General features: G+C 35.8%; 1 protein-coding gene across 5 annotated transcripts in view; it reads left to right on the top strand.

The window, feature by feature from the left end:
• CTNNA2 (catenin alpha 2) overlaps nucleotides 1-26,531 on the top strand; it is a 425,826-nt gene that overhangs the window by 193,120 nt on the left and 206,175 nt on the right. Inside the window, exon 1 of one of the 5 annotated variants that reach the window (XM_032444564.2) lies at nucleotides 13,557-14,944. The exons of the other annotated variants lie outside the window; for them this stretch is intronic. Coding sequence (XP_032300455.2) covers nucleotides 14,801-14,944 — 144 coding nt within the window. The 5' untranslated portion in view covers nucleotides 13,557-14,800. Of the gene's footprint in view, nucleotides 1-13,556; nucleotides 14,945-26,531 lie in introns of those variants that run through there. 5 annotated transcript variants of the gene reach the window in all.

Here is a 26,531-nt window from a genome sequence, read left to right as displayed (position 1 = left end):
ACCGCTTTGTGCTCTCTCCTGTTCAAGAGTGTTGTCATGTAACTTCACATTCAAGTTAAAATGTGAAGTTTGGGGTGCTACCAGTTAAAATACAAGTTGATAACCTGCTTGAATTACTGAAACACTAATTTAGAATACGCTAGTCCTTTAAAGAGATAAGTAGAGAAGACTAAAACACAAAGAAACGTGGAAATGGGTCTTCCTGTTTGCTGGATCCTTTCTCTAGCCCAGATCTCCTGTTCAGAAGCTTACAGGGATTTTCTGTTGAATAAACTCAATACATTTTTTTTTCTGTGTTCCAAGGAAAGTGGCTACATTTTAGAAATGTCACTGATGTCTCTTTTATTAATTAGCACATGGGCTGTTCAAATCAATGCTGTTATTAGTGAACTTGATTATTTAGAAGCTTGTACTATCTCTTTAAAGAAAAACTTAGGAAATCTTGACAAAACACAGAAAAAAAAAAATCCTCCTTATTACCATGTGTTGTTGAAGGGGTGAAAATCAGAGATGCTTGCCACTTTATTAAGGAAGGGAAAAAAAAAAAAAAAAAAAAAAAAAAAGACTTTTTAAGTTTTTTGGATACAAATTGTCCTTGGCTAATTAGCTCTCTCTCTTTTTAAGTAATGCATTGGTCACTGAAGATGCCAGATTGACAGTCTTGCTAAATAACCATCTCCATTCACGGATGGATACAGTAGATGCAATGAATTGTGATGCTAATTTTATTACTTTGAGCTTGAAAGTTTTTCTGGGCAAATTATTTAAGCACAAAAGAGTTTTCAGAGACTGTTGATGCTATGAAATTTTTATTCCTTCCTCCTTTAGCGTGAAATGGCAAGTTAAAAATTGGATCACTGACTACCTTCTCTTTGTAGATGTGACTCTATGGAGGGTACATACTGTGATTCTCATGCACTATCTACAGACATTTGTTATTCTTCCTTCTCCAGTTTTATGTATTTTTGTGTATAACTGTTGACTTTAATGGGGCTGCTCCCAGTCTTCCCTGAATGTCTAGGGTTTTTTGTTTGTTTGTTTGTTTGTTTGTTTTTTGTTTTTTGTATTTTATTTTTTTATTTTTTTATTTTTTATTTTTTGCTTAGGTGATATTAGAGAATGAGAACAAAACCACTAGTTCGTCCTTTGGAAATATCCACCTTCATTACTATTTATTAGGAGAACCATGAAAACTGAAATGGAGACTGACATGAGAAGAAAAATTATATTTGTATTAATGCATAGTATATAGGCATTTAGGGAATGATGCTTCTCTCCCTGGGTATCATTTTGATTCTTTATATAGATATATGTGGAAGCTGATTTAGTTGTATCCCTTTCAGTGTGTTTCAGCCAAGGATAAAACTGTTTTTCCTTTGATAACTCTATGCTAAATTATAAAATTCATGTTTCTTCTTCTCTAACTTTTGATAGAAAACTGACAGAGATAAACTAAAGCATATGAAGTAAGACCTCTCCCTTATCTTTCATTTTCAAAGCAGAATGGTTTTATCTATGTAAATCCCATATTTAAAGACATAAAACCTCATACTGTGCACCAAAAATAACAGGGAAATGTTTGAATCATTTGTTACAGATAGGCACTGCACATCCTTTGTGTCAAGGATATAAATAAGCAGTTTATATTTTGTAAGTTGATCTCTATTCTAAACCACGAGGATGCACTGAAAAACTTTAAGTCTCAGATCCCATTTTTGTTGAGGTCAACAGAGAAGCGCCAGAAATGAACTTGTTGGCAGCATGACAGTGTGTATCATTCAGACGTATCCCAGCTGCTGTTTTAATTGAATGAGAACTTTAATGAGCAAAGTGAGGTTAATGTACAGTCCCAGCTTTCCAGCAGATTAGATTGACAGTGTTTCATTTTACTGTCAGAGTTATCAAAATCTGTTTTTTTCTTCCTCGTGATATTCTCTTATTATAAGTATTGCTGGAGTAGGGGAATGCAATTGATATGCAGTCAAATTATTCCTGACAGAGGGATTTTAAAAGCTTTTAGAGGGGATGTAAAGGAAGAAATTCTGTCTTTGCAGAGTCTGCTTAGACTATCTATCCACATTAAGTGTGTAACAGTTACACTGAACAGAAATGACATCTTACAGAAGACTAAGTGCTGCTTAACTTTTTAATGTCATTCTTGGGAGATCTGAAGTTGAATGTGTTTTTTTTCTTCTTCTTCTTCTTCCTAGCTGCTATATCAACCCATCATAGCATTTTATGAAAAATAAAACAGTACTTCTGTTCTCAGTAGCGGACTTTCTGTTCTTTCTATTGCACCATGGAGATAGCAGTTTATGTCTCAGCATATGGAATGAAAGCCCCATACTGTTAAACAATTGATACTTGTCTATATATTGATCTGGGACAAAAGGAATCCAAGCCAAAAATAAAGTTCTTGCATTTCTTGTAGCCATACTCCCACTGTTGCAGACAGACCTTTTAATCTTACTTGTGATTCTATGAAAGTTCTCAATATATTTAAGACTTATGTTTGTATCTGTTCTTCCTGAAGGGCTGCTTCAGAACCTCAGTCTTGTTATTTACAGATATCTTATAGTTTTCAGTTTGTATTTGTTTCCACCTATTCACACCCCATTAATTTTCCCACCAAAGTTATCCTTTATCTTTAGTAATTCTTGCTCCAGACAGTTGCTTTTCATGGTATCCTTCAACAGAACAGTCACCTAGCAGCCTTCCTTTTGGTGGAACTATATAGTTCTAGCTTTGTTACCCTTTTTCACCAATATCATCCTAGCACATCCTCCTAATGCCTTTCTCATTTAAATTCCTCTTTCTTGAATGTAAATGACTGAAGTGCACAGTGTTCCAGATGAAAACTTACCATTACCGTACACAATATAATTAAAACTTCCTATCTGTACATACCTGACACTCACAATATTTCATTTGCCTTATTACAGGTACCTAATATTAATACCATTAGATTATATTTATTTAGAATGATAGGTCTTCCTTCCATTACTATTTACTGGTAATTTTCTAGCCAAAAACAAATTAGTATTGATAGTCCATAGCATAAGAAGTTTACCTTTATACTTCTAATTTCTAACCCATTCCTAGTATTTAACAGTCATGGTTACTCACAGTTATTCATTTCTTCAAGAGCGGTACTTTCATCCAATTACATGTTAAACATTCATTCCAGTTTTCTTGCTTAATCAAATTTTATGACCGCCAGCATGAATATCCAAGGCTACTATCAGCTTTGTCTTATCTATATTAAAAATTAATAATTCTCCATAGTTATTTAGTTAACTGGAAAATATAAGTATTTTAGATCACATATTATTTGGTTCAACTATCTTTTTATCAAAGTAGTGATAGCAGCAGCAGTGGTCAGAAGACAGAATACGCTTTATATGTCCATCCCATGCTAGTAATATTTGGCAAAGAATTCACTTCTCTCATAGGCTGATTTTTGTATTTCTCCCTTGCCTAAGCTTTGCCATTTCCTCCCCAGTGGCCACCTTTGGCTTAACCCCGCCATTATTATTTTGCCTTCAAACTCCTCATTTGAAGGCCAGCCATGCCTTGAACAGGAGACTGGACTAGAAAGTTCCTGAGGACTCTTCCAACCTCAGTGTTTAGATTATCTGTGTCCTGATGTTTTTTAAGAATCCAAACTCCTTTTTCTTCTTTTGCAAAGTGTTCTAATTCAGAGACTATTTTACGTTGTATTTCTACCCGGACTGAGGGTATTTGAACATATGAATAACTTTCTGAACACTTTTCTCTAATGAAGTAATCCCAAAATGGAACATTTCTTAAAGTGTTTCTTTGTGTTTAATACTACTTACAAAAGCTTCATCTAAATTGACATTTCTGCTTCTCACTTACACTTACAAGAAGTACAGAAAAAGTCTACGATCGCTTAATGTGCAGTAGATATTACAGCTAAGAATATACCAAGGAAGTTTTACTTTGGAGAAAGATTTATTTGAAGGGAAAAGTACTTAGCTATTCACACAAGCTAGGTCATATATGTGTAAAAGTTATTTTCAACATTTTATCAAATTCAAGGTTAAAATCTCATTCAACTCCTTTTATTAAAGGTAATATTTATAGTATTGGTTACATTGGATTGCACTGCTCGAGACATTTTAATATTAACAATGTAAATGGTACAACAATAGTACCTCTGAGAAATATATAATATATGTATGTGCTGCTAATGCTATTCTTATTACCATTATCTACTTTATCTCATTTCCATTAAAGTGATGGATATTAAGCAATATGAAATAGAAATAGCCATTTTCTCTATTTTCTGCTTTGCTAGCTGGAAGTACATAAGTGATGAAAACTCTTATTTGAGAAAGCATATTTTATATTCCAGAACTGGACTGCAATAAGTGAAAAGCAAAAAGATTGCTAACAATGAATTGGATCATTAGTGTAGAGGCATTTATGAAATGTACTAAGGATATTCAGTAACTTGCTTGAGAAACATGGCAATAATTTACACATAATTTAAATGCTTTATGTAATGTAGTCATGTAATGAATATAGAAGAAAACATGGCTTAAGTGACCTAGAAATGAAACACAATTGGCTTTTGTAGATCTTAAAAATTTAAACAATTTAATTGAAACTAGTTTAAGGCTTATTTCAGTTTCAGATTTGTCCTTTCATCTTCTTTTTAAACCATTGTAGAATTGTTTACAGGACACCTAAAGAAATCACCCTATTCCTTCTTCTCTTTTAACGGTAGGATAAAATAGAGTTTGTCTCTAATAAATGTTCTTTTGGCCCATTTAGGTTCTCTAGATCCCAGCATTACTCATGCTGCAGTTGACTAAAGTGGAACAATCCATCTTTTCTTTTTCCCCTTTAGAATAAATAAAGAATCTTCTCTCCTAGGGCACATTCCCTGCATCTCTTCAAGGTGTTTGCAGTTTCCATTTGTACATTCTCAAACAAGATTGCAGTAATCTCAAAGCATAATACCCTAATTGGATTCGGTGCTTTATCTGAGGATCTGTTCCCCAGCCAGTGTCACCTTTCCTTTGTGCTTAACTCTTTTCTTGACTCTTCTAACACCGAGCAATATTTTAGTCAAGTTCTTACAGTCATGTAAATGGTAGACATTTCCCTATGGTACTGCCTTCAAGCATGTGATGGTCAGGTGAACAGATGCAGAACTTCCTTTAAAGCAAAGAAGCAATTATTATTTTAACATTCACAACTGCTTGTTTGCAATAGCCACTAAAAATGAACACTGCAATTTATGTAATTAGCATGTAGCACTGAAAACTTCCAGGGAAAAGAATGAATATGAGCCATTAGTATGCAAAGCTGGAACTCAATACAGTAAAAAGCTTGTGATTACATTCAATACAGTTAATTGACTCATGCTTCTTTATTACTTATAAACTGTGAATAAAATTTGAGAAAGGCACACAAACGCACCTTTTTTTTTTAATTAATCAGTAACTTTGTTTTGTATAGCAATTAAATTCTAAAATAAGCAGGCTTAGGAAATTATATATATATATATATATATATATGGTGACTCAGCTTTCTCCTACTGTTACAGACAATAACAAAAACTTTGTTTAGTCAAGAGCTCCAAAACAACCCTATATATTTTATGAAGAAAATACACAATTCTTTTTCCATTTTCTGTTTACCTGCAGATTTCTTAACACCTTTTTAGTTTGAGCGAGTGCCACTGAAATCACTTGCTTTTGATGTTTATTTGTTGGCAGATAATGTGAAAGACAGAGGAGTTACAGCTCAGGATGCCTAACATTGCTTAATATAAAGCCTTAGGAAGAAGATAATTGAAAATTGTAGTTGTCTTCACATATCCTTCATTTTCAAAACATTATTATGTTAATCCTTAACCAGAGTTTGAGATCTACCAGGTTGTTCTCTTGTTGTAAAGACTGAATATTTAAAAACTTTCTGTTGCTCTCATTCCCGACTCACGGAGATGAGATGTTATAAATATAATACAATATAATTCAGCCCTGAGCATTGCAGCTGCTTTTCTACTTAAATTCTGAATGGCTGCCAAACAAAAACTGTTTCATATCATATTATTTTGAATACCTTGACAAAATGTTGTAAAGCAACAACAACAACAACAACAACAAAAGTTACTTATCTAACAATCTGAGTCTTTTACAAAAGCATTTTAACTCTCCTTAGCAAGAACTTCCTCAGTGTTAAAATTGTGTCCAAATCTGTATGAACCATGTAAGTGCTGCTGAGTGTCATCAATATGGATGCAGCTTCAGTTTCATAAGTGTCACAGAAGATTACTTACTTCTTAGTCCTACTGTATTGCAGTCCTATCACTTTCCAAGCTTTGGTAAAGATCTACATGGGCAAATGCACCAAAGGCTTAACTGATGAGATATGAATAGAAATCAGTTCACATGGATGAATTCTTCCTTGGCTTCTTTATCTCCCTTGTTCCCATTCCCCTCTTCTCCTAACAACTGATTCAAACCAAGATCCTGTGCAGTATTTGCTTTATGCTTCCTGAAAGCTTATTTATTTATTTATTTATTTATTCTAACCTCTTCTATTTCCACATTGGTCAGATGTGAAGAATTCCCTTACACGGCATATTGACAAAGCCTAGGTCAAAACTGGGAGACTCTTAGGAGTTTCTTCTTTCTTAGGAAACTCATTCCGCATGTCCTCAGTCAGTGAAGAAGGTAATTGTGGAAAAGATGTAAAATCCCATGAAAGATTGTATACTACTTTACTAAACAGCTCTATGGACTTATGGCCAAGTCATGCCTAGGTGTTTCTGTAGTGAGGTCACTGCTACAGGTGTGCTTCTAATGCCTGCATGTCATTTAATGAGAGTCTGTCACTTATTAAATGTTTCTCCACCAAAGCCTAAAAGGGTTGTTAGTAATTCTTAAGTATTTCTGCAGTGCAGTTCCCAGGAGGGCTGACTTGGGTTTCCAGATTTACCTGCTTCCCATTTCTCATGCTGAACTGTCTTCTTCTATCTAGACTGTCTGCTGGGAAAGGGAAAGCAATGGCAATTTTGCATTATAATTTGCAGACTATAAAGCTATTCTATCTGACTATTGTCCATTTTGCTTAACTGCTTCAGTCCAGTGGGGAATGAGGCAAAGAAGGATGGGACAGTGTGTGCTCTGAAGTCCAGCATTTGTTACGTTAAGTGCCCTCTACAGTCTTGCCAACATCAGCTGGCATCATTTCAGAGACTTTGGGTCAAAGCCTTCTTAGGGTTGCAGCAGAGTGCAAGGTCAGGGTGATGTCCTTGCTCCAGCTTTGTGCAAGGGTAGGAAATATTTGTGCTCAGCAATTACTCTCATTTTGTACATGCTGAGTCAGAAAAGGTTGCAATTTCTAAAAAGACTGTCATTGATCTCCAGTATGTGTACCCAGACAGGAAGCTCTTTTTCTTTTATTTTCATTGGTCTTCTGGGCAGAGGGGGTGAAATACTTCCTTGCACTGAGAGACAACTTCCACTCACTGCAGGTAGGGTTGCAAAATCCTACTCTAGGATTAAAATGATGTGTGAGCAAACGTGAATGTTACTGTAGTGGTAATTCCAAATGATGCTGGAAAGGCTAATTCCTTTGGTGCCTCTTTGTAAATTTTTTAGGGTGAAAGAGCTCTTTTATTTCCTTGTTCCTATGTTTGCTCAATGCAAATATTTTACATGTGCTTTATGAAAATGTACTAAGAGATGCTCCAATCCAAATCACTTTGATCACCAAAAGTGGGAAAGTTAGAAATGCAAATAATTCAAATGCAAAGAAAATGCATTCAAATGCAAAGAAATAAATTCAAACACAAGGAAATAGAAGTTTCTAGTGATTGAGTTAAAAAATCCACATGTGTGTGTGTGTATAAAATTGCTAAATCTCTTTCTTAGGGAGCACTTTCCTGCAGTTTCAGGGGGATCGTGGTTCTCTTATTCTGTTATGGAAAGCAGTGAGAAGATTAATAGTTACACAAAATAATTGCAAAAGTATGTATAGAATCCTACTGGTAGTTGTATGTCTCCAGCTTTCTACATCAATATATTGGAGGTAATTCAGAGAAGAAAATAAAAAAATATAAAAATATAAAAAAAAAGATTTTAACAAAAATGCATGAGAATGGATTAAGAGGAAGGAAAGCATGCCGTGCTTTTAAGTAAGAATTGAAAGTTGGGATGAGTAGAATTAAAGCACTTTGGTTTTAAACATATCCGCAGGATACAAATGCAGACACAGTGGAGGGCTTTCTCTTGTAGTCACTATTGCATTTAACAACTGGAGAGGCAGAGCACTCTGGCCTTGCATAAAGACTTCAGGATTTTTCTGCCATAAGTGACACTTCAGTTGTTCCATTCAGAGATGCTGACCCATGCTTATAAAAAAGAGCTGAACGAAAATCTACACTGAAAAAAAATCTACTTTCATGTATTTGCAGATGAGTTACACAATTCTTAAGACTGAATCGTGCGTTCAAAATTCTGTACTCCTTTTTCTCTCTCTTCTCCTTTTTTCTTTTCTATACTGATGAAAAAAAAAGTCTAGAGTTAATTAGTTTTGTTTGGATTTTCAAAGCAGCAGCTAGACAGCAGTGATGAATTTAATTAGCAGTAGTGAAGTTTCACCTGTCATTGCATCCCACTGTCTGAAAACTAGGAGCTTGGAGACTCTCATAATCTTTCAGACTAGAAAACTGTCATGATGATAGTAAATGGACCACTCATTCTTTAACATATAAGAAATAAAAAAGGGAAGGGGGGGACATTAAAGAATTATTCATACGGTGCCTTTGTGTGCTGTGTGGGAGTTTTTGAGACTGACATGCTTTTGTCTGCTTTGTCTGATAGTGATTTGCAAAACTTGCTCCAGATTCAGCTACCTGCAGAGCAGTCTGACAGCTGTGATGAGCAGCGAGCTCTCACGGCTCTGTAGCAGCTTCCTCCAGTCAGCTTGTATCCCCTGGTCATGAAACAGAGTGTTTAACCTAGTAAAGGAATTTCACTCAAAATGCTGAATAACTGCTGTGGATTCATTTGTTTTGATTGGCTGACTCTGCAGCTTCAGAATGTCTGGGGAAATGAATAGGTTGAATCACTGAATTAGAATAGATCGGTTGGAAGGGACCCACAAAAATCATCAAGTCCAACTGCTTCACCACTTCCACGCTAGCCAAAAATTGAAACACATTACTGAGGATGTTATCCAAATGCATCTTGAACACTTACAGGCTTGTGGCATCAGCCACCTCTCTAGGAATCTTGTTCCAGTGTTTGACCTCACTCATGGCACAGAAACGCTTCCCAGTGCATAATCTGACCGTGCCCTGGCATAGCTCTGTGCCATTCCCCATCTGCCATCAGAGGGAGAGGTGCTCAGGACCTTGCTCTGATTGCACTCCTCAGGGAGCTTCAGGGAACAGTTCAGTCTCTTCTTCGTCTCCTCCAGATTGGATGGCCCCAGTGCCCTCAGCCCCTCCTCGCAGGACAAGCTCTCCATCTCTTTTACCATCTTTGGTCCCCACTGGATTCACTGAAGTATCTCATTATGATTTTTATAGGATATATTAAAAAAAAAAAAAAAAAAAAAAAAAAAAGTGGATTGTTTTTCTTCTTCTTTCAGTGTTTTTGAGGTACCGTTAGGTATCTAAGTGAACTTAAGTTCACTTAAGAAAGTTATTAAATGAATCTCTTCTGTGTTCCTGTGTTCACAGTGGCTCTTCTTGCAGCCCTTCAAGTATGTTGAGGTTGAGTCAACTGCACAAGGATGCATTTAAAGAATAGTGAACTGCCAAAAACATCAAGATGTAATCCTGAAATCTGCTGTCCATATAGTCCAGATGTAGGAGATTGTCATTTTAATTTTCCTTTGAGTACAGCGTGAGTTTATGAATAGGAGGAAGGGGACACCACTTGGTCCATTATTGGTCAAGGAATGTATTTCCTGGATTTCAGAAAGTACTTGGTTATCACTTAGTGTTTTCTATCCTATATGTATTATTTATGAAGTCTACATCAATGGAGCATAAGTCTCACTGAGCACGAGAGAGAAGGAAGGGATCCAGAGAGGGCAAATTTGCAAACCTGCTAAATGTGATTGCTTCATCAACCACAGCAGTCAGTGTGAAGTTAGCAGAAAAATAAGACAGGGCCTCCGAGTTTAATACCTGGTTGTGCAAAGCATTTACTAAAAGGCTCGAGGGTATTGGGACATAACTTGAAATGAAAAACAAAATCTGACATTTAAGACAAAGAAAACTATGATATACTTAATAGAAATGATTGGAATTGCAATCTCTCTGAGACATGTTAATTAAAATAACACAACAAATGGTGCCTCAGTGCAGAGTTTGATATGCACTGTGGCTTTAAGTTGTTTTTAATAAACATAGTAGACAGTAATATCAATTTAGGAAAAAAGATAAGCAAGAATAAAATTCAAATTTAAATGCAAAGGTTAGAGTAGAACAGATGACTCATGCTTTATCTATTTGAAGTAATTATACAGTGAGGGCTCAGAACACTGGCTTTGGAAAGAGCAAATCACCATAGTGAGATTTATCTTCTAGCTAATTTTATGGGCAATACAAAAGTTTCTAAAAATGACTGTTTGAAGGATGGATAGGAAAGGTCATTGCTTCTTCCATTCCCTCTTTTTTTCTATTGAAGGACTTTCCAATCAGTCATGTTTACAAAATCTTTCTTTTTTCTCCCCCCTGAAGTTTCCTATCGAGGTTGTTGATTGCTTTTTCTTTGTGTCTCTAAACTTTTCAAATTACATTCATGTCTTCGTATATGATCTCCTAGAAATGGTTGCCAACACATTTGTAGTGTAAGAGTCCGCGGGCACAGTGATAAACACATTCTCCAAAGTGATTTGCTAGATTACTGTTCTTTTTATTGTACCTTAACTCACCTGTGAGCATCCTGAATCCTTGCTGGGAGTGGTGGCTGTGTTTTCAGAAATGTTTGATCATAAAACAGAACAAAGACATTTTAGTTATGAGGATTAAACAGATCTTGATTGAAGTATTTTTAAAGTCTGATGCCAGTAGATGTCAACCTGCAGTGTGTTAGAAAAGTCAAATCAGTGGGAGGCTATGAGGTGGTTTGCAGATGGCTTAAGTGCTGTACTGAAGCATTAGAAAAGATGATTTGTAGTGTTTATTTTCCCTTCAATTTCTTATTGTAAATTAATTTCACTTTTTTGGTGCCCTCAAAATGAAGGCTAAAAAAAAAAAAAAAAATCAGCTCTGTTTTCTGTCTTTATTGATGAAAACCTAATTATTAAATACCATAATTAATTGTTTTGCAGTTAAAATTCTCACTTGTCTACGAAAAAAGGAAAAAAAGAAAAAAAGAAAAAAAAGAAAAAAAGAAAAAAAGAAAAAAAAAAAAGAAAAAAACTACTTTGTAGTCCAAGATAAGTTTTCACCATTCCAGGGAAACTGTTCAGAACTGTCTCTGGGTACCATTGCCTTTCCTTGTTTCTTTCCTTCCTTTCTAAACACAGACCTGAATGAATTGCAGCAAAATTCCTGTAAAGCAAACAGAGGAAGATACAGGCTGAATTTTGATTTGGTTTCCATGAATCAATCCCTGTCCTTTCTCTCTTAACCATTGGACCCTTCTAGATGCATCTTCCCTAAATAGTTGCTCTGTTCATGCACATTAATAACATCTATTCTACAGACATCCATCTGCAACCTATTTGCTATATGACATTTCCATTCTGGGTCCTGTCTTCATGTGTCCCTCTCCTGTAGTTACCCACTACCTCCATATTCCTCTTTACTTAGAGCACGCCAGGACAGAATGATTAATTGATACTCCTGATAGAAGAGGACAGTGATTGGCAGGTAGCAGTGTGTCCTGTTGTTTTTTGTGAGGTCAGAGATCTATCAGTTTAGCAGGAACACATCCAAACATAATACCTTATGTTGAAGTTACTGGTTTGGAATTGATTGATTCCATTAAACAGCATTAAGCATTAATTTAGTGCTCTCCATCTTAAGATTCCTAAGAATCATTTGTCAGTGTTTTCATCCACTAATCAGACTGTTTCCTCCCTCTAGCCAGTCATGAAATTGTGTCAGTTTTCTTTGTAAATTACCTTTCTTGTTAAATTTTCAGTTCACTCTTCTGTTTTTCAGAAAGATTAACAGCACTGACTTTTCTCAGTGGTATGCTGTGAGCTGCAGTAGGTATTGTTCGTTCAAAACAGTTTCCATTTTCATTTTACCTGAGAGTCCATTTAGCATGCTGCAGTAGAAATACATGGGCAGTCTCTCTCTTTGTGAATGCTGACAATCCATCTTCTATTCAGTTTGCAACAATGGAGTAAAGCACCAGAGAACACAACGTGTGGGCTAGGGGATTTATGGAATGATGTATTCACAAGGTGAATCTGTAGGCATGGATATGTCTAAGAAATCAATTGATTTCTTCACCATTTTATGATAGAATTTCCAGCTGTTCTTATTACTTCTGTACTTCTTTTTGACATTGCAGGAGGAATGGTGGGAGCCATTTTGGAACATTTTTCAGCCACTTCAATTTTCAGAATTTCCACCAAAAATTGAATTTGTGACTTTGTGTATATCTAGAGAATCATCTAATGATTTATGCTGGAAAAGACCTTCAGCATAATCAACCAACCATAAACCTGCCCTACTGAGTTCCAGCACTGTATCATGTTTCTTAGTGCCACATTCACATGTCTCTTCATACCTCCAGAGATGGAGACTCAACCACTTACTTGGGCAGCCTGTCTGCTCCTGTGACTTGTTCCTTGTTTCCTCCCTCCCTTCCTTTTTCCTCTTTTTTCATCAACCCCCCTATCCATATTACTTGTAATTATGCAAGTGAGCTATTATGAAAGGGTTGCTTCTTCAAATGAAGGAGCAGCAGTTTTCTACGGCATGCTAAGTGTGCCAGTTTTTTTGCACTGGCTCATACATCACTGTGCTGTACTTTTATTCAGTGCATATATACAGCAGGTAATATTTTTTCTTTATGCTGATCTGCTGTAACCAGTAAAGGAGGGCAGAGCTATCTTTCAGATAGTTTGGCTACTACCTTAGGCAATGTCTTTCTTGTCAAGATGGTGGAGAAAAGCAGGAAACAAAGTCTCCTGTGACTCAGGGTCTAGTGTGATCAGCAGAAAAGTACTGGACAGAGGTATCTCTTGATTTATTGTATACCAGATAATAAACCATGCAGTGAGAGAAAGGCTGGAAGAAGTCCTTCGGATAGCAAGATTTATTCCAAGAGTGAGGAGACATAAGATAAACCTTCTTCCCTTTTACAGTCAAAATGCTGCTGTCGTGCATATCTTGTTCTAAGTAAAAAAATAGAGTGAGAATTTTTCAAGAGCTTCTGCATGTAACAGAAGCTTTCAATGCTACAAGATTAATATAGAGATGCTGAGGTTCTGGTTTAACTTTGTGACTTTTAGGAGAAATTACAGCAATAAACACATTTATTAAAGTTGAATAACTTCTGTTTTTTTTTTAAAAAAATAGGTCAAAGCAGAAGTGGGACTTCTACTTTCTTCCGCACAATAGAATTTTGTCAGATAATCTGTTAAAAAAAATAAGCCCAAAGAAATAAATAATTTTACAAAGCCTGAAGCATAATAGAGCTCATGCAGCAAGTATTTTCAAGACTACAATGTGAAATGATGCTGGAGTCCCAAAGCAATTAATTGCTTATAATTACATGAAGGTGGTTTTGTAATATATGGAAACCCAAACAACAAAAAAGTCCTTTTTATTTCTAAGGGAAGAAATAGAAATACATGGAAAATATGTGGAACAAAAAGTTTGTCCAGCTCTGTAGTGGTTATTAGCATGTTTAACCATAATGCAAAATGAATTTGGGCTTGATGTGTTGAGCCCTATTCCTTTCCTGTGCTTTAAAGATCATTTTGGAAAGTCTGGAAGGATATTTCCTGATGGATGGAGTGCCCCTTGTGTTACTCTTTCAGGAGTCTTGAATGGTTTTATTATGCTCAATGTTTCTCTTGAGAAAGTTTCTAATTTTTGCATATTTTTGGAAAGTGTATCTCCTTATAATTGTTTTTAATCCACTGTCAGTTGTGGTATTGAAATTAGCTAAAATGAACCTGGCTGATAGAAGGCATATACCTTCCCTCGGAGCAAGGTATTAAAGCAAGGCAGTGTGTGTAGATGAACCTATTAATTATATGAAATATTTATCAAACTTTGGAATTGAACAGGTTTTTTTTTCCTGTTTGTGGAAGGACAGTTTTTAAGGACATCCCATTTGTGGTGCATTAGTGCTGTTCTGCAAGAGGTAAGCAAATTTAGCAACGTCTGTGCTCTGCTATGTCCCTAGTTGAGAGTAAACATTATATTTTTAGAGACTACAGAGGAAAAATGTGAAAATGGGTTTATAACAATGTACACAAATGTCAGCTATGTTGGCCAAAGCTTAAATGCTCTTTGCAGAATTTCTAGGGGTGTAATATTTGGCTGAGGGACAGAATGAGCAGCTGCAGAACATCTTAAATTGCTACAGCTGTTTGCTTCCGTGCAGCTGAGCCAGATTTTCAGTCAATTCCCCATTAACTTAAACTGTAACAAGATAAATGGAAATAAAGCAAGGTCACGTTCAACTAAATCAAACTGTGGGCAGTTAAATTGAAACAGTGTTCTCACGTAGATAAAGCCTATTGCACATTAGAATGAATTTAAAATAGAACTAACTGCAGGAGGACCTAATTTAGAAGTCTACATTAAGAAAAACAAGAGAACTAATCTTGAATGGGAATTTCTTACGTTTGGAAGAAAATGAGAGTGTGGTTTAGAAAACAGCTTCATCATCATTTACACAGCTACTGGGAAGAGCTGGAAAACAAGAGTATTTTCTCTGCTCTCAGTCACCTGTGCCTAAGCTGCCAACAGAAGGTAAGTGTGGAAGGACAGTGAGCTATTGACTTTGGGTGGTATGACTGGTATGAAAAACAGGCTCAATCTCACTGGGAGATCTTGATGTTTCTTTTTGAATGTTGTGATTTATGTTCTCTAGGTTCAGATTCATTTTATCTTTTTTTCTCCTCAGATTTGTGAAATGGATTTTCTTGGTTATGTAAAGTATGACGTAGAATTGTATCAGGTGGTTCCCAGACCATGGGAAGCTCTGGTGGAAGTTTCTTTGAGGCTAAGAATGGTGATGTTCAATTCTCTTAGCTAGTTAAAAGTTTTCTTCCAAACATTTTTTTTTTTTTTTTTTTTCTAGATGGAAAAATATATCGGTCTGTAAGATAGGTATTGCTTTATTAATGCCCAGTATTCTTCATGTTCTTCTCCAGGTGTTTCCTTATCTTCTTCACTCTTTGTTTCACTTTCAGCGTATCTATGTGTTGGTCTATTATGTAGCCTTCTTTGTATGTCTGTTGAGTGTAGACATTCTTGTTATGTTCTGTGGTTGCTTTTCTCCCTATAGTTTCAAGGTAGGTAACAAAAAGTTGCCTCCTCCAGTGTGATGTTTTGCTTTTGTCAAAGATGTGAAGAACAGGCTAGCTGATCTCTCTGTAGCCTGCATGACGGAGCAATCAGAAATGTTTTCTATATCATTCCCTCCTAGTGTGAGTTTCCAGTAGAGTGATGGCTTCTTGGCTAGCAGGAATGAGGAGAAAGTTAGTTGCAGGAAGGAAATATAACAAAGGAAAGATAACTGAGTTCCAGGGCTACTTACTAGCTGTGAGTTTTCGGTAATTCTCAGAAAAATAAGTTTATTTCTATAAGTTTCATTAGATAAATCTTGTTTTTATGGCTTTAAGCTACTTATCTTGATTCAATTTTATTCGATCATTGCAAGTCAAACCTTGCTTGATGATGGTGAACTGTGATCAGTTTAAGATGTTTCAGTTGGTTAACATGGGCTGATTTACACATGATTTTATGTTCTTTTAGCCTAGTAGTTATTCTGGTATAGGATCATTGTTTGCACCTGGCAAATAGTGACTAGGGACTAACTTCTTGCCATTAGCTGATGAGGCGTACTGGCAAGTTATAGGCATTATTAATCATAAAGGGTAATGTGTGCATTAAGGACTGTAATCATATGATTGAAATGAACTTAAGGAGATGACTTGGTGGGCTAAATGTACATTTCAGTATTAAGTATGCTGTTGTTCCAGTCTTTCACACAGTCTTTTTTTGAAGCATCTTGTGCATTTATAACATTTTGGATAAGAAAAGATTTGTCTCGTGGGGAAAGAATAGTTTAAAAATTAAAGTGAATGTGTGTTTGTTTGTTTTTTCTTGACTCAATACAAATATCTCATTGACTTTTGTGGCAGTTAATACAACCTGCAGGTAAATTATTATTATTAAAATTTCCAAACCCTCTCTGCTGCCAGGAACGAGGTCAGTTCTTGACCCTTTTTGAATCAAGGGAAGATCAGCCCGAGGGAGAAGAGAAACTAATTAAAATGAAGTCTCTAGGCCTGATCATCTTTCTGTGGCAGGCAGCTGCAGAGTTTGAAAAATGACTTTCTGATGCCCAGCCAAATTCTGGCTATTTGCTTGGCTGGGTGATAAAATCATCCATGACTTTAAGCAATATAGAAGGCTGCAAATCTTTTGTGGTGGAGAAAAGCCTAGAAGCAATAGGTAGGTATGACAATTCCTACAGTGGGATCTCACAAATCCTTTGTTATAACGTAAAAGAATTATGAAAATTTAGACTGCAGGGAGTCATTGAAAAATCTCAGACAGGTTTATGTTAAAAACATGATTAAAAATCATATTTTAATAAGCTTAGCATTTTCCTTTCTAAAATATTTTAATTTGTGTTGATACATCACGTTTTTTGTGTTCAGGTTTTGGGGCAGTATATTAGAAATGCAAAAAAAAAGAAATTATAGTCGTATTGAAACATATGGAGATAATTGACTGAAGACAGATAACATGAAGTGTCTGGTAATTAAAATATGTTAATAAAACTATAAAATTGCAAAGTTCTGACTTTTTTTAAATTGCACTGGTTGGATTTGCTCATCCTGTGATTAAGTTTATTTTGCTGTTCAAACCAAGTGGCAGATAATGATTGCCAGGGCAAGCGATGTCAAAACCTTCACCATAAAATGGAGTTGTGCAAATAACTGATAATTGCGTTTGTCAACAACATGATTCAGCTGTAGGGAACTGCAGTGTTTTCTTTTGAGTACTGTCCTTATTTTATGTATTTTGGTGCAGTGTAGCTACATTCCCTTATGAAGCGACTGTCCAGTCTCTCTCATTTGATGTTGTCACCATCAGCAGAAAGGTTTCCAAGTGTTTATAGGTTCATTCTGTTTGGGTAATACAGCCATTAATGCCAGCAGCAGTTATGTCTACCTACATATTAAGTGCAGGCAGGCTAAAGAAAAGCCTTAATGTGTGTCAGCAGTGCATCTGTTTAAGCAAAGTGGGGCCTGGGAGGGATCAGCAAGAGAACAACCAGGAGATAAAGGAAAATGGTTATTATACTGCACTCAGCACTTGGTACTTTAGCATTATATCATTTGTGAACTATTATTTATGTGTGCATATAATGAGATTACATGCCACTGCGTTATACAGGCATAAAACAATATCTGTGGTGGTTGTATATGGCATCCAATACCTCTGGTATATGATTTCATCCTTTAGCTCTCTTCTGTGTGTGTGCCCTTATGATATATAGATTGCCAATTTGTAGGGTCACTCAGTGAAAGACTGAGTTGCCCTGAAGCTCTGAGATGTGATTATAACAGCCAAGCTAGCAAGAGTGGATAACCACAAGAAGCAGAACAATATTTGCAGAGCTTTTCTGGCTACTCTGCAAAGACACCCAGCATAGAGAAACAGAGGCCAGAATCATCACAACATCTTTGTGGTGCAGGTGCTGTTTATGAACTCCATCAGTGATTACTTAAAACTTATTAACAGTGCTGTCTTGGGGAACAGTGAGATGGGTGAGGAGTGGAAGAGGACATTTGTGTGTTGTTTGCTGAGTCGTGGGATGCTTAAACCTTGAGTTGCCAAGTGAAGAGCTTCCCCCTAAGGTCCAACCTAAATATTTCTTCCTTCAACTTGTCCTGCTATTATCTACCCTTTCAAAGAGTTGACTCCTCTCCTGTTTATAGGCTCACTTTAGGTACTGAAAGGCTGCAATTAGGTCACTCCACAGCCTTCTTTTATCCAGGCTGAACAAACCGAAACATTTGGCTTCCCACAGTTTAACCATTTTAATTATAAATAATCAGTTTTGTTTCCTTTGGCCTTTCAGCGTGATTCATGCATTTAGATGTATATGATAGGTGATGAGATCAGAATATAAATACTGAGTTAATTTTAAATCCATTATTATTTAATGTAGAGTTATCTATAGCAGTTTAAAACAATTTTGTGAAGAAAACATTGTAAATTATTACTGCAAAGCAAGTATTGGCTATAGCTGGATTAGCAATATTGGAAAGTTTTCTTTGCATAGCTGGTCTGTAGAGAGATTTATCAGCTTTCAGTGAAATCACAGAATCACAGAATGACCTGGGTTGGAAGGGACCTCAAGGATCATGTAGTTCCAACCCCCCTGCCTAGCAGGGCCACCAAACATACGCCTTTACTAGATCAGGTTGCCCAGGGCCCCGTCCAACCTGGTCTTGAACACCTCCAAGGACGGGGCATCCACAACCTCACTGGGCAGCCTGTTCCAGGGCGTAACCACTCTCCTAGTGAAGAACTTCCCCCTAACATCCAACCTAAATCTTCCCTCTTTTAACTTAAAACCGTTTCTCCTAGTCCTGCTATTGTCAGCCCTTTCCAAGAGTTTACTCCCCTCCTGGGAGTAAGTTCCCTTCAGGTATTGAAAGGCTGCAATGAGGTCACCCCGCAACCTTCTCTTCTCTAGGCTGAACAAGCCCAACTCCTTCAGCCTGTCCTCATAGGAGAGGTGCTTCAGCCCCCTGATCATTTTCGTGGCCCTCCTCTGGACCCTTTCCAAAATCTCCATGTCTTTTTTTGTACTGAGGGCTCCACACCTGGAAATCTACAGTAAGCAAGGAAAATTAAGCTTATTTGTAAGTGAATTGGAACATATTGTTTATTTATATAGGAGTTCATGTACATATATTTGCATGCAGATTTTATATTCAGATAGTTCACTTGTTATTTTCTTATTCTGAAAGAAGCTTATACTAAATAGTGTGGAATTTCATATAGGAAACTGTATGATTTTTTTTTTTATTATTTAATATTTTAAAGAGTTAAATTGAGGGAAGAAATTGAGTGCTTGGGGATTGTGTGGTGTGGTTTCTTATTTAATTTCAAATGTTTATTTAATTATTATACATTTATTTAATGTATATTTAAATGTGAATTTTTTAAGCCAGTTAAATTTCACCTGAAAATTATTGTATCCAGCTCACTTTGATTCCCCTGATAAGGCAGTAAGGTTTAACACTGCAGTATCACAGAAGTCCCTTGAGCAGTGGCTCAGTAATCAGGAGCTCCTCAAGATATCTAAGAGGTAAATAATCCATAGCAAAACAAAATCACAGAATTGTAGGGGTTGGAAGAAACCTCAGGAGATCCTCCAATCCAACCACCTGCTAAAGCAATTTCCTTACAGGATGTTGCAGTGGAAAATGTCCATGTGTGTCTTGAATATCTCCAATGAAGCAGGGCTGCATGTTCCAATGCTCTGTCACCCAAGTTAAGTTTTTCCTTGTGTTTACAGTATTGGCAATAAATGCTGGAAAAAAAAAAAAAAAAAAAAAAAAAAAAAAAAAAAAAAAAGAAAAAAAAAAAAAAGATCAAGACCACGCGTCATAATCCCTACTGATTTCATTCCTCTCCAATTAAAAATACATCAATATAATCCAACTCCCCAGTCACGTTAATTTGAAAAATCAAGAATGTCCATAGTTTACAACCCAAAAGCTTTAAGATGATGCCTCAAATCCTTACGTTCTATGTGGATAGTGTTCTCCTCAGCTAACTTCAGCTGTGTAAAAGGCGTGTAATTTAAGATAATCACAGTCAATGGAGTTGAAACATAGAGGGGGGGAAAGAAATCATAGACTATTTAAGGTACCTAGTTGCAACGGGATGAATTATCCCTTGGAACTGTCAAGTATAACAACCTTTTATTCTTTCTTTTTCTAAAATAATATCACTTAGCATAATATGAAGTTTGATTTTTGAAACTCTCTTTATACCTGAATGCTGAAATAAGAAAAAATTAAAAAAAATTAAAAAAAAGTCATAGAAAGCTATGTGGATGAGGATAATTGCATTCATCACAAATAAAGAATTTAATATTACTTATCTTCTTTTATGCCTTTTATCTAGAGATGTCAAAATACATGCCAAAGGATAAGAACTATCAGTAGTGAGTTTTAAAGATAGGGAAGCTAAGCACTGTCAGTGACTTTACTCAAAGTCACTGAAGACAACAGTAATATCCCAAGTCATTTTAACTTTCCTGTCTGTTGAAACTTGATGTTTCCAGGAAGACTTCAACCCAGATTGGATTCACAGTACTACTCATAACTCATGATTGAAACTTATAAGATCTATAGGTGTATAAAATCTATACCCTTATTTAAATAATTAAACCAAATAAGTAGTAAACTCTAAATGGCCATCTCAGCCACAAGGTAACATTCAAACTGTTGCTTCTCCGAATTACTCTTTTTTTTGTTGGTTTATTTGTTTGTTTTGGGAAATTAATAGTAATAATAATAACTTTTAGCCTCTTCTACTCATACCAAGAAAGCTGGGTGTATTGCTGATCCTAGGAGAAAGGTTTATTTGTATTTTTTAATTGGTTAAATTAATAAATAACCTGTGCAATGCCTGTACATTTCTTATTCTTTTTATGTTTTCTTTAAGTAAATACCTCTTATGTGTGATTTGTTGGGTGTTGTTTTTGTTTTTTTTTTTCCTCTTATCAACTCCTGCCGTTTCTTCTGTTACAACTGCGAGGAAGAGAACTGTGTTAAGCAGAACTTCTTTAAAAATAATTTACAAAGGTATTTTGGCATTAAAATGAGAAGACGCAAAAGGCAAATTTGTAGTCATCTTAATGACTAGGATTTGTTGTGATCATCATAGAATTTTCCTATTTTGATACTTATTGCAGAAATCATTTCACATCTTTGGATTTATTTTTTTTTATTATTTTTTTTTCCTTTTTTTTTTCCAAATCTTCCAAGCTTACGGGTTTTATGCTGACAGAATCTTTATTTTGATTACTAAAAACTCTTTCTTAACCTCTTTTACGAAACTTCGCATCATCTTTCGACATGTCTGCATGCTCATACGTATCACCTAATCAAACTTTGTTATGAAAATAGTGTTCTTTATCTGTGGAAAAGTCACTACATTCCCTCAGTCACAATGGTAATCTAGCACTTTGTGAACTGTTTGGGACTGTGCTACATCTGTGGAACTCAAGTATTTGATAGTTTTAAAAGAGCAATAGCTACATTTTGGGGGAGGGCTGTAAGTTCATCAGTTCATAGCAGAAATAACAGGTTTTACCTATCTTAGTTACAGTGAGAGCAGGATCAGAGCTGCATCTGAGAAGCGTCACTTGAAATAGCTGTGGGTTTGTTTTCCACTTCATAGGGAATTGCAGAGTGGGCAGGCAATCTGAGAACCTGCAGCCCAGATCAAGCTGATTGAGGGACTTAATGGAAAGGTTTCCATATACTTACACAGATACTTACTTTGTGCTAATAATAAAGATCCTGTAATACTTAACTAAAAAATGTATTTTTATTTTCTTAAGAGCCTCTATTTTATAATCACAGCATACATTTAAAACCATAGTTATGTTTCTGAAGATGAGTAGATTTTTATTCATGGATGTATCTATATGTGTGTTGTGTGCACGTGAGGGAATTTATATATATAAGCATAAATATATATACATGAAATAGGAACAGTTGGCAGTGGAGCTGAGTATTTTCTGCTTAAAGCATGCTTCAGCATTATCAGAAAGCAATGAAAATATTGCATTTGTTGTCTCTGAAAAATGCCAGGAAATATTTCTGATTTATTATGTAGGAAGAAGAAAGTGAAAAGAGATACAGTACTGAAAAATTGTACACAGTAGTAGAAAAAATTGACTGAACAATAATTTGTGGACTTACACTTGCTGTATAAAAACGCCCTCCGCTGATCTGGATTTTGAGTTTGTAAATCATCCATCTTTCTTTCCTTTGTGCTTCATGGAAATAGACTCTTTTTGTTGGGTTCTGTTACATTTTTCTTCTTTCCTTAACTGGAAGGATGAAACTGTCAAGCTGCTGTTGCTTACTTCTAGAATAAACCAGTGTAAAAATTGTAATACTCCATTTTCACTTTTAACACTGGTGTCTTTGCATTTGACCTATAGTATCTGTCTGTTTTGGGCGAGCTTAGTACTTAAATGGAAGCTATCCATTCTCTTTTCCTTTTACGGTGGCTTCAATTACATTAAATTTTCACTTCATGCCAACTACCTGCTTACACTTGAAGAATTTGTATTAAATAGAATAAACAACAACAAAAACAAACTTTGTTTTTCAGTAATCACATAGTTCTGGTTTTCTGATTCTAAAACGGTGTCACACTCTTAATGTGATTATGTTGAACAAATAACATAAATTCAGTTGTTATAAAATACAAACTGATTGACCTCAGAAGGTTAAGTAGTTTTTATCTTCAACCCTGACAAAGTTCAGAAAGAAAGAACTTCTTGTATGAAATAGATATGATGCAGCTGAGGAGAAAAAAATAAATAAATTAGGTATGAATTCTGAAAACTAAGGGTGAGTTTCGGCTCCGAGGTTAAATGTCAGTGTTGCGCAAAGCATAGTATGTCCTACTATTAAATGTTCATGCCTTTCATCATAACCACTAATCAGTGGCTCACGTTCTGATTTAATTCGATGTTAGATAATGAACAAGTGTTCTTAATTGAAAGCAGAAGTAGATTGCACAATGGCAAAAGACAAAGATGAGGAAGATGTGCAGCCTTTTCATAGTACCGAGGCTGGGGTTGCTGGCAACTGCTTTGAAAACAATTTACTTTTGATACTGGTGTATGATCTGAAGGAATGATGGCTTCTAGATCTGGCTCCTCTTTGATTCATGGTGTAGCTGAGCTCTCTGAAAAGAGAATAACTTGAATTGATTGGAAATTTCCTAATATAGCCTTTTTTATGGGAAATACTGAGATCTAAATTCTCACTTTGGGATAAGTTCTGGTGGCAAAATCATCTTTCCAAGCTCCCAAATCACTTTTCCACTTCTTTCTGTGCTGCAGGTATTCCAGGTAACTATGAGACTGAAAATGTTTGGTATTTCAATGGTTGTTATTGAGTTTCCCCCCCAATAAATAAATAAATAAATAAAATTGGTGACTTTGCTGTTTGAAGAGAAATTTAATTCTGTTTTATTTTAAATATTGTTCTCTGCATATCCAGGTCCTGCTTTTTTGTTGGTATTTGGTTGTTTTGCTTTTTTTCTTTGAAGTGAGAATTGCGGTTTCCATTCAGCTTCTTTAGCATTGCTCTATTAGATTGATGAAACGCTGTTCCGTCATATTAGAAATGTAGGTCTGTTTCCCAGTTATGGCACCTGGGGGTTTTGGTGCATCATTAACTATTTTGGAATAGAAAGCCCTCTCAAATCAAGTTACTATAAGAGAATGGACTTATGATTACCTGGTATGTATGGTGGGCGTAAACTTTAACAGTGGGTTATGGTCACGGAAGAAAGCATAGTTTAATATATGTATGTGCTGCTCTGTGAGAGATCTATGAGTAATTTTGGAGATATTTCTCAGTATAGTTAGAAGCATGCTAATAAAACTGTTTTGTTTCTGGAAAACTTATAGTCACAGTAAAGAGTGCAAATAATGCTTTTGTGAAATGTACAATGTGGCCAAGTGCAAACAGGCTTAGCTTAAGGGCATCAACTTGATAGCTGCTACCTCTTGGATAAAACTCAAAGTACCACTGTAAATTATACAAGAATTAGGGTTGAGAAGGAAAATAACAGGGGAAATAAATAGCACAGAAATTGTTCAATGATATTAATAAAGATATTGATCTGACTTCTTCACATCTGCTGACAATTCTTAAGAAGGTCTGGGAAAGAAGTTAGTTAAACTGAGGTTGAAATATTAAGGTTTGAGGACAGGTTCCAAAACGAGAAAATCATAGGATTTTAATAAATTTGGGTTGTACCAGAATATACAAACAGAAACTAGAAGGGAGAGAATAAAGAAGTGGGGGGAAAAAAAAGAAACTGAGATAAGCTAGTTTAGCCAGATCTGAGTATTATGTTGTCTTCAGAAGTTATTTGGAGATTTCTGTATTTATTTATTTTTTCCACTTTCTGCCACCTTCATGAAATTTATTTCATTTAACTTTCTCTTTCTCTTCTGTTATTGTCTTCCTCTCCTTTCCCCCTTTTTTGTGTCTTTCCCTCTCTCTTCTCTTCTTAGGTTTAAAACAGCAACAGAAGAATATCTCCGTGTGCCTCCTAAGATGTGCTTTTTCTTGAAATGAGTTGTATACATCCTTTTTCCTTTCAAAGCATAGAAAACATTTTATTTGCACTGTTTTTGTTTGTTTGTTTTATTTACTGCCAGGCTTTAAAAACTGCAACAAATTCAAAAAGCACAACAGCATTTAAAAACGTGAAAGTATTGACTGATATGATAGGCAGATATGCAGATAGGGAAAAGTGATCAAACAAATTAGAATGTGGTGAATTATAGAGATTCTGACAGGGGGTGCCAGAAGTATTTGGAGATACATTGCAATACACTTACTAAAGAAACTCTAATACTACTTTCTAAAGGAAGAATTCTACTCTGAAGAAGGTAAATTCTAATTATGTAATAAGTAATGAGTATTTTATCAGCCTAACTCTAGATTTGATGAGTTAGTCTACAGGAAAGAAGAATTCCTGCTATGTCCCAGGAAATAATTTATTATTCTAGGTGTTGGGACTATTTCTGTAATAACAATCAACTGGAACAGCACCACCTTCATCTGAGAAATCTAATGGCACGCCCCAAGTCATGCAAGACAACCATTTTTCAACTGTCTCTTAATTAGAAGACCATGATTGGTCTTGTTTTCTTGCAACTCTTGCATTCTTCATGGCTAATACTTGCCAATCTTCATTGACTTCAGGTTGATTTTATGTCATTTGGTACTGGTGCTCATAATAACTATCTCAGTAAGATGTGTATTTGTGCTAAGTTTTTAGTCTGCTAGTAGCATGAAGAAAAGCAGGCCAGCTACAGTCTCGTGACATCACCACTGTTTCCTGAAAGACCCTTGGTTGCTCTTGAAGGCTTTCTGTGTAAGTACTGAGCGCTGCTAGGCTATCCACGCATGCACAAAATTCCACTGATATCTTTGTTGTTGGAAATAGCTGAAGAGAGTATGATAGTAAATATGTTCCTTTCCGTACAAACAGGTGTTTACATGAAGTGGAGGTTCTGTTTTTCTGTTGAATAGGAAAGTAGGGATGAAGAGGCTTCTAGGGAGCTTGTATTTATCACTGCTACAATTGAAATAAGCAAAGAGCTGAGTTCTAAAGCAATTTGGAAAGTCACACAAAGTTCTGAAATAGTCTTTACGTTCTACATTTATTTATTATTAGTAGTATTATTTTTTAATTTTAAATATTTATTTTTAAAATTTTCCTTACCAAGAAGGTCTGGGCTCTATCTTTCTCCATAAATATATTTTGACGAGGTAGATTGTACTACTCAAAGAAATAGACAGCACAGCTGTTAGAACGATGGTTGCTCTTCTGGTAAGTCTCACAAACAGTGGTGCAGTTGCTTATAATAACAGTCAAGTTGTTTTAGCCCCTGCAGAAGACAGGAGAGTCTAACATACAGAACTAAGCAGGAATCAGGAGATATTCTCAAGATATTTACAGAGTTTGTAGATGTGGTTGAATAACGTTCAATTCATCTTAAATCGCGTGATGGGATGTGCTGACTCAGGGCTATTCCAGTGGTGGATGAGCTTGTGAAGCCACAGCAGGAGAGTGTAAAATAAAATAGGAAAGGCTTGCAGTTGCCCAAGTTTAAGAAACTGAGGGAAAAGGAAAGCAGACAGGAGATTGAGCTTGAAAGGGGAAAAATAATAAAAATAAAAAATAGGAGTTCTAGAGTAGTTCTAGAAAATAGTTGTGTAAGAGGAAAGGTAAAGCTCCCTGCCTTCTGCAGCCCCAGGGAATTATGTGTTTTTATAGATACTGTGTAGGCTGTTTGTCATGGGGGCTTTTTCCTCCAGCAAGAAAAGGAAGAAAGTCATTAAAAAAACATAAATACCAACTTCATCATTACTTACACTTATTGTTCCAATGTTTTTTCATAGAACCATAGAGTCACAAGGTTGGAAAGAACCTACAAGATCATCCAGTCCAGCTGTCCTCCCATTACTGTAGCTACAACAAACCACTAAACCATATCTTGTAGCTCCTCATCCAGACACCTCTTGAG

Source organism: Coturnix japonica, chromosome 4 (assembly GCF_054131305.1).
Source record: "Coturnix japonica strain WE chromosome 4, WE-NBRP24, whole genome shotgun sequence".
NCBI classification, from domain to species: Eukaryota; Metazoa; Chordata; class Aves; order Galliformes; family Phasianidae; genus Coturnix; species Coturnix japonica.
This window is presented reverse-complemented; position numbering and strand designations above follow the sequence as displayed.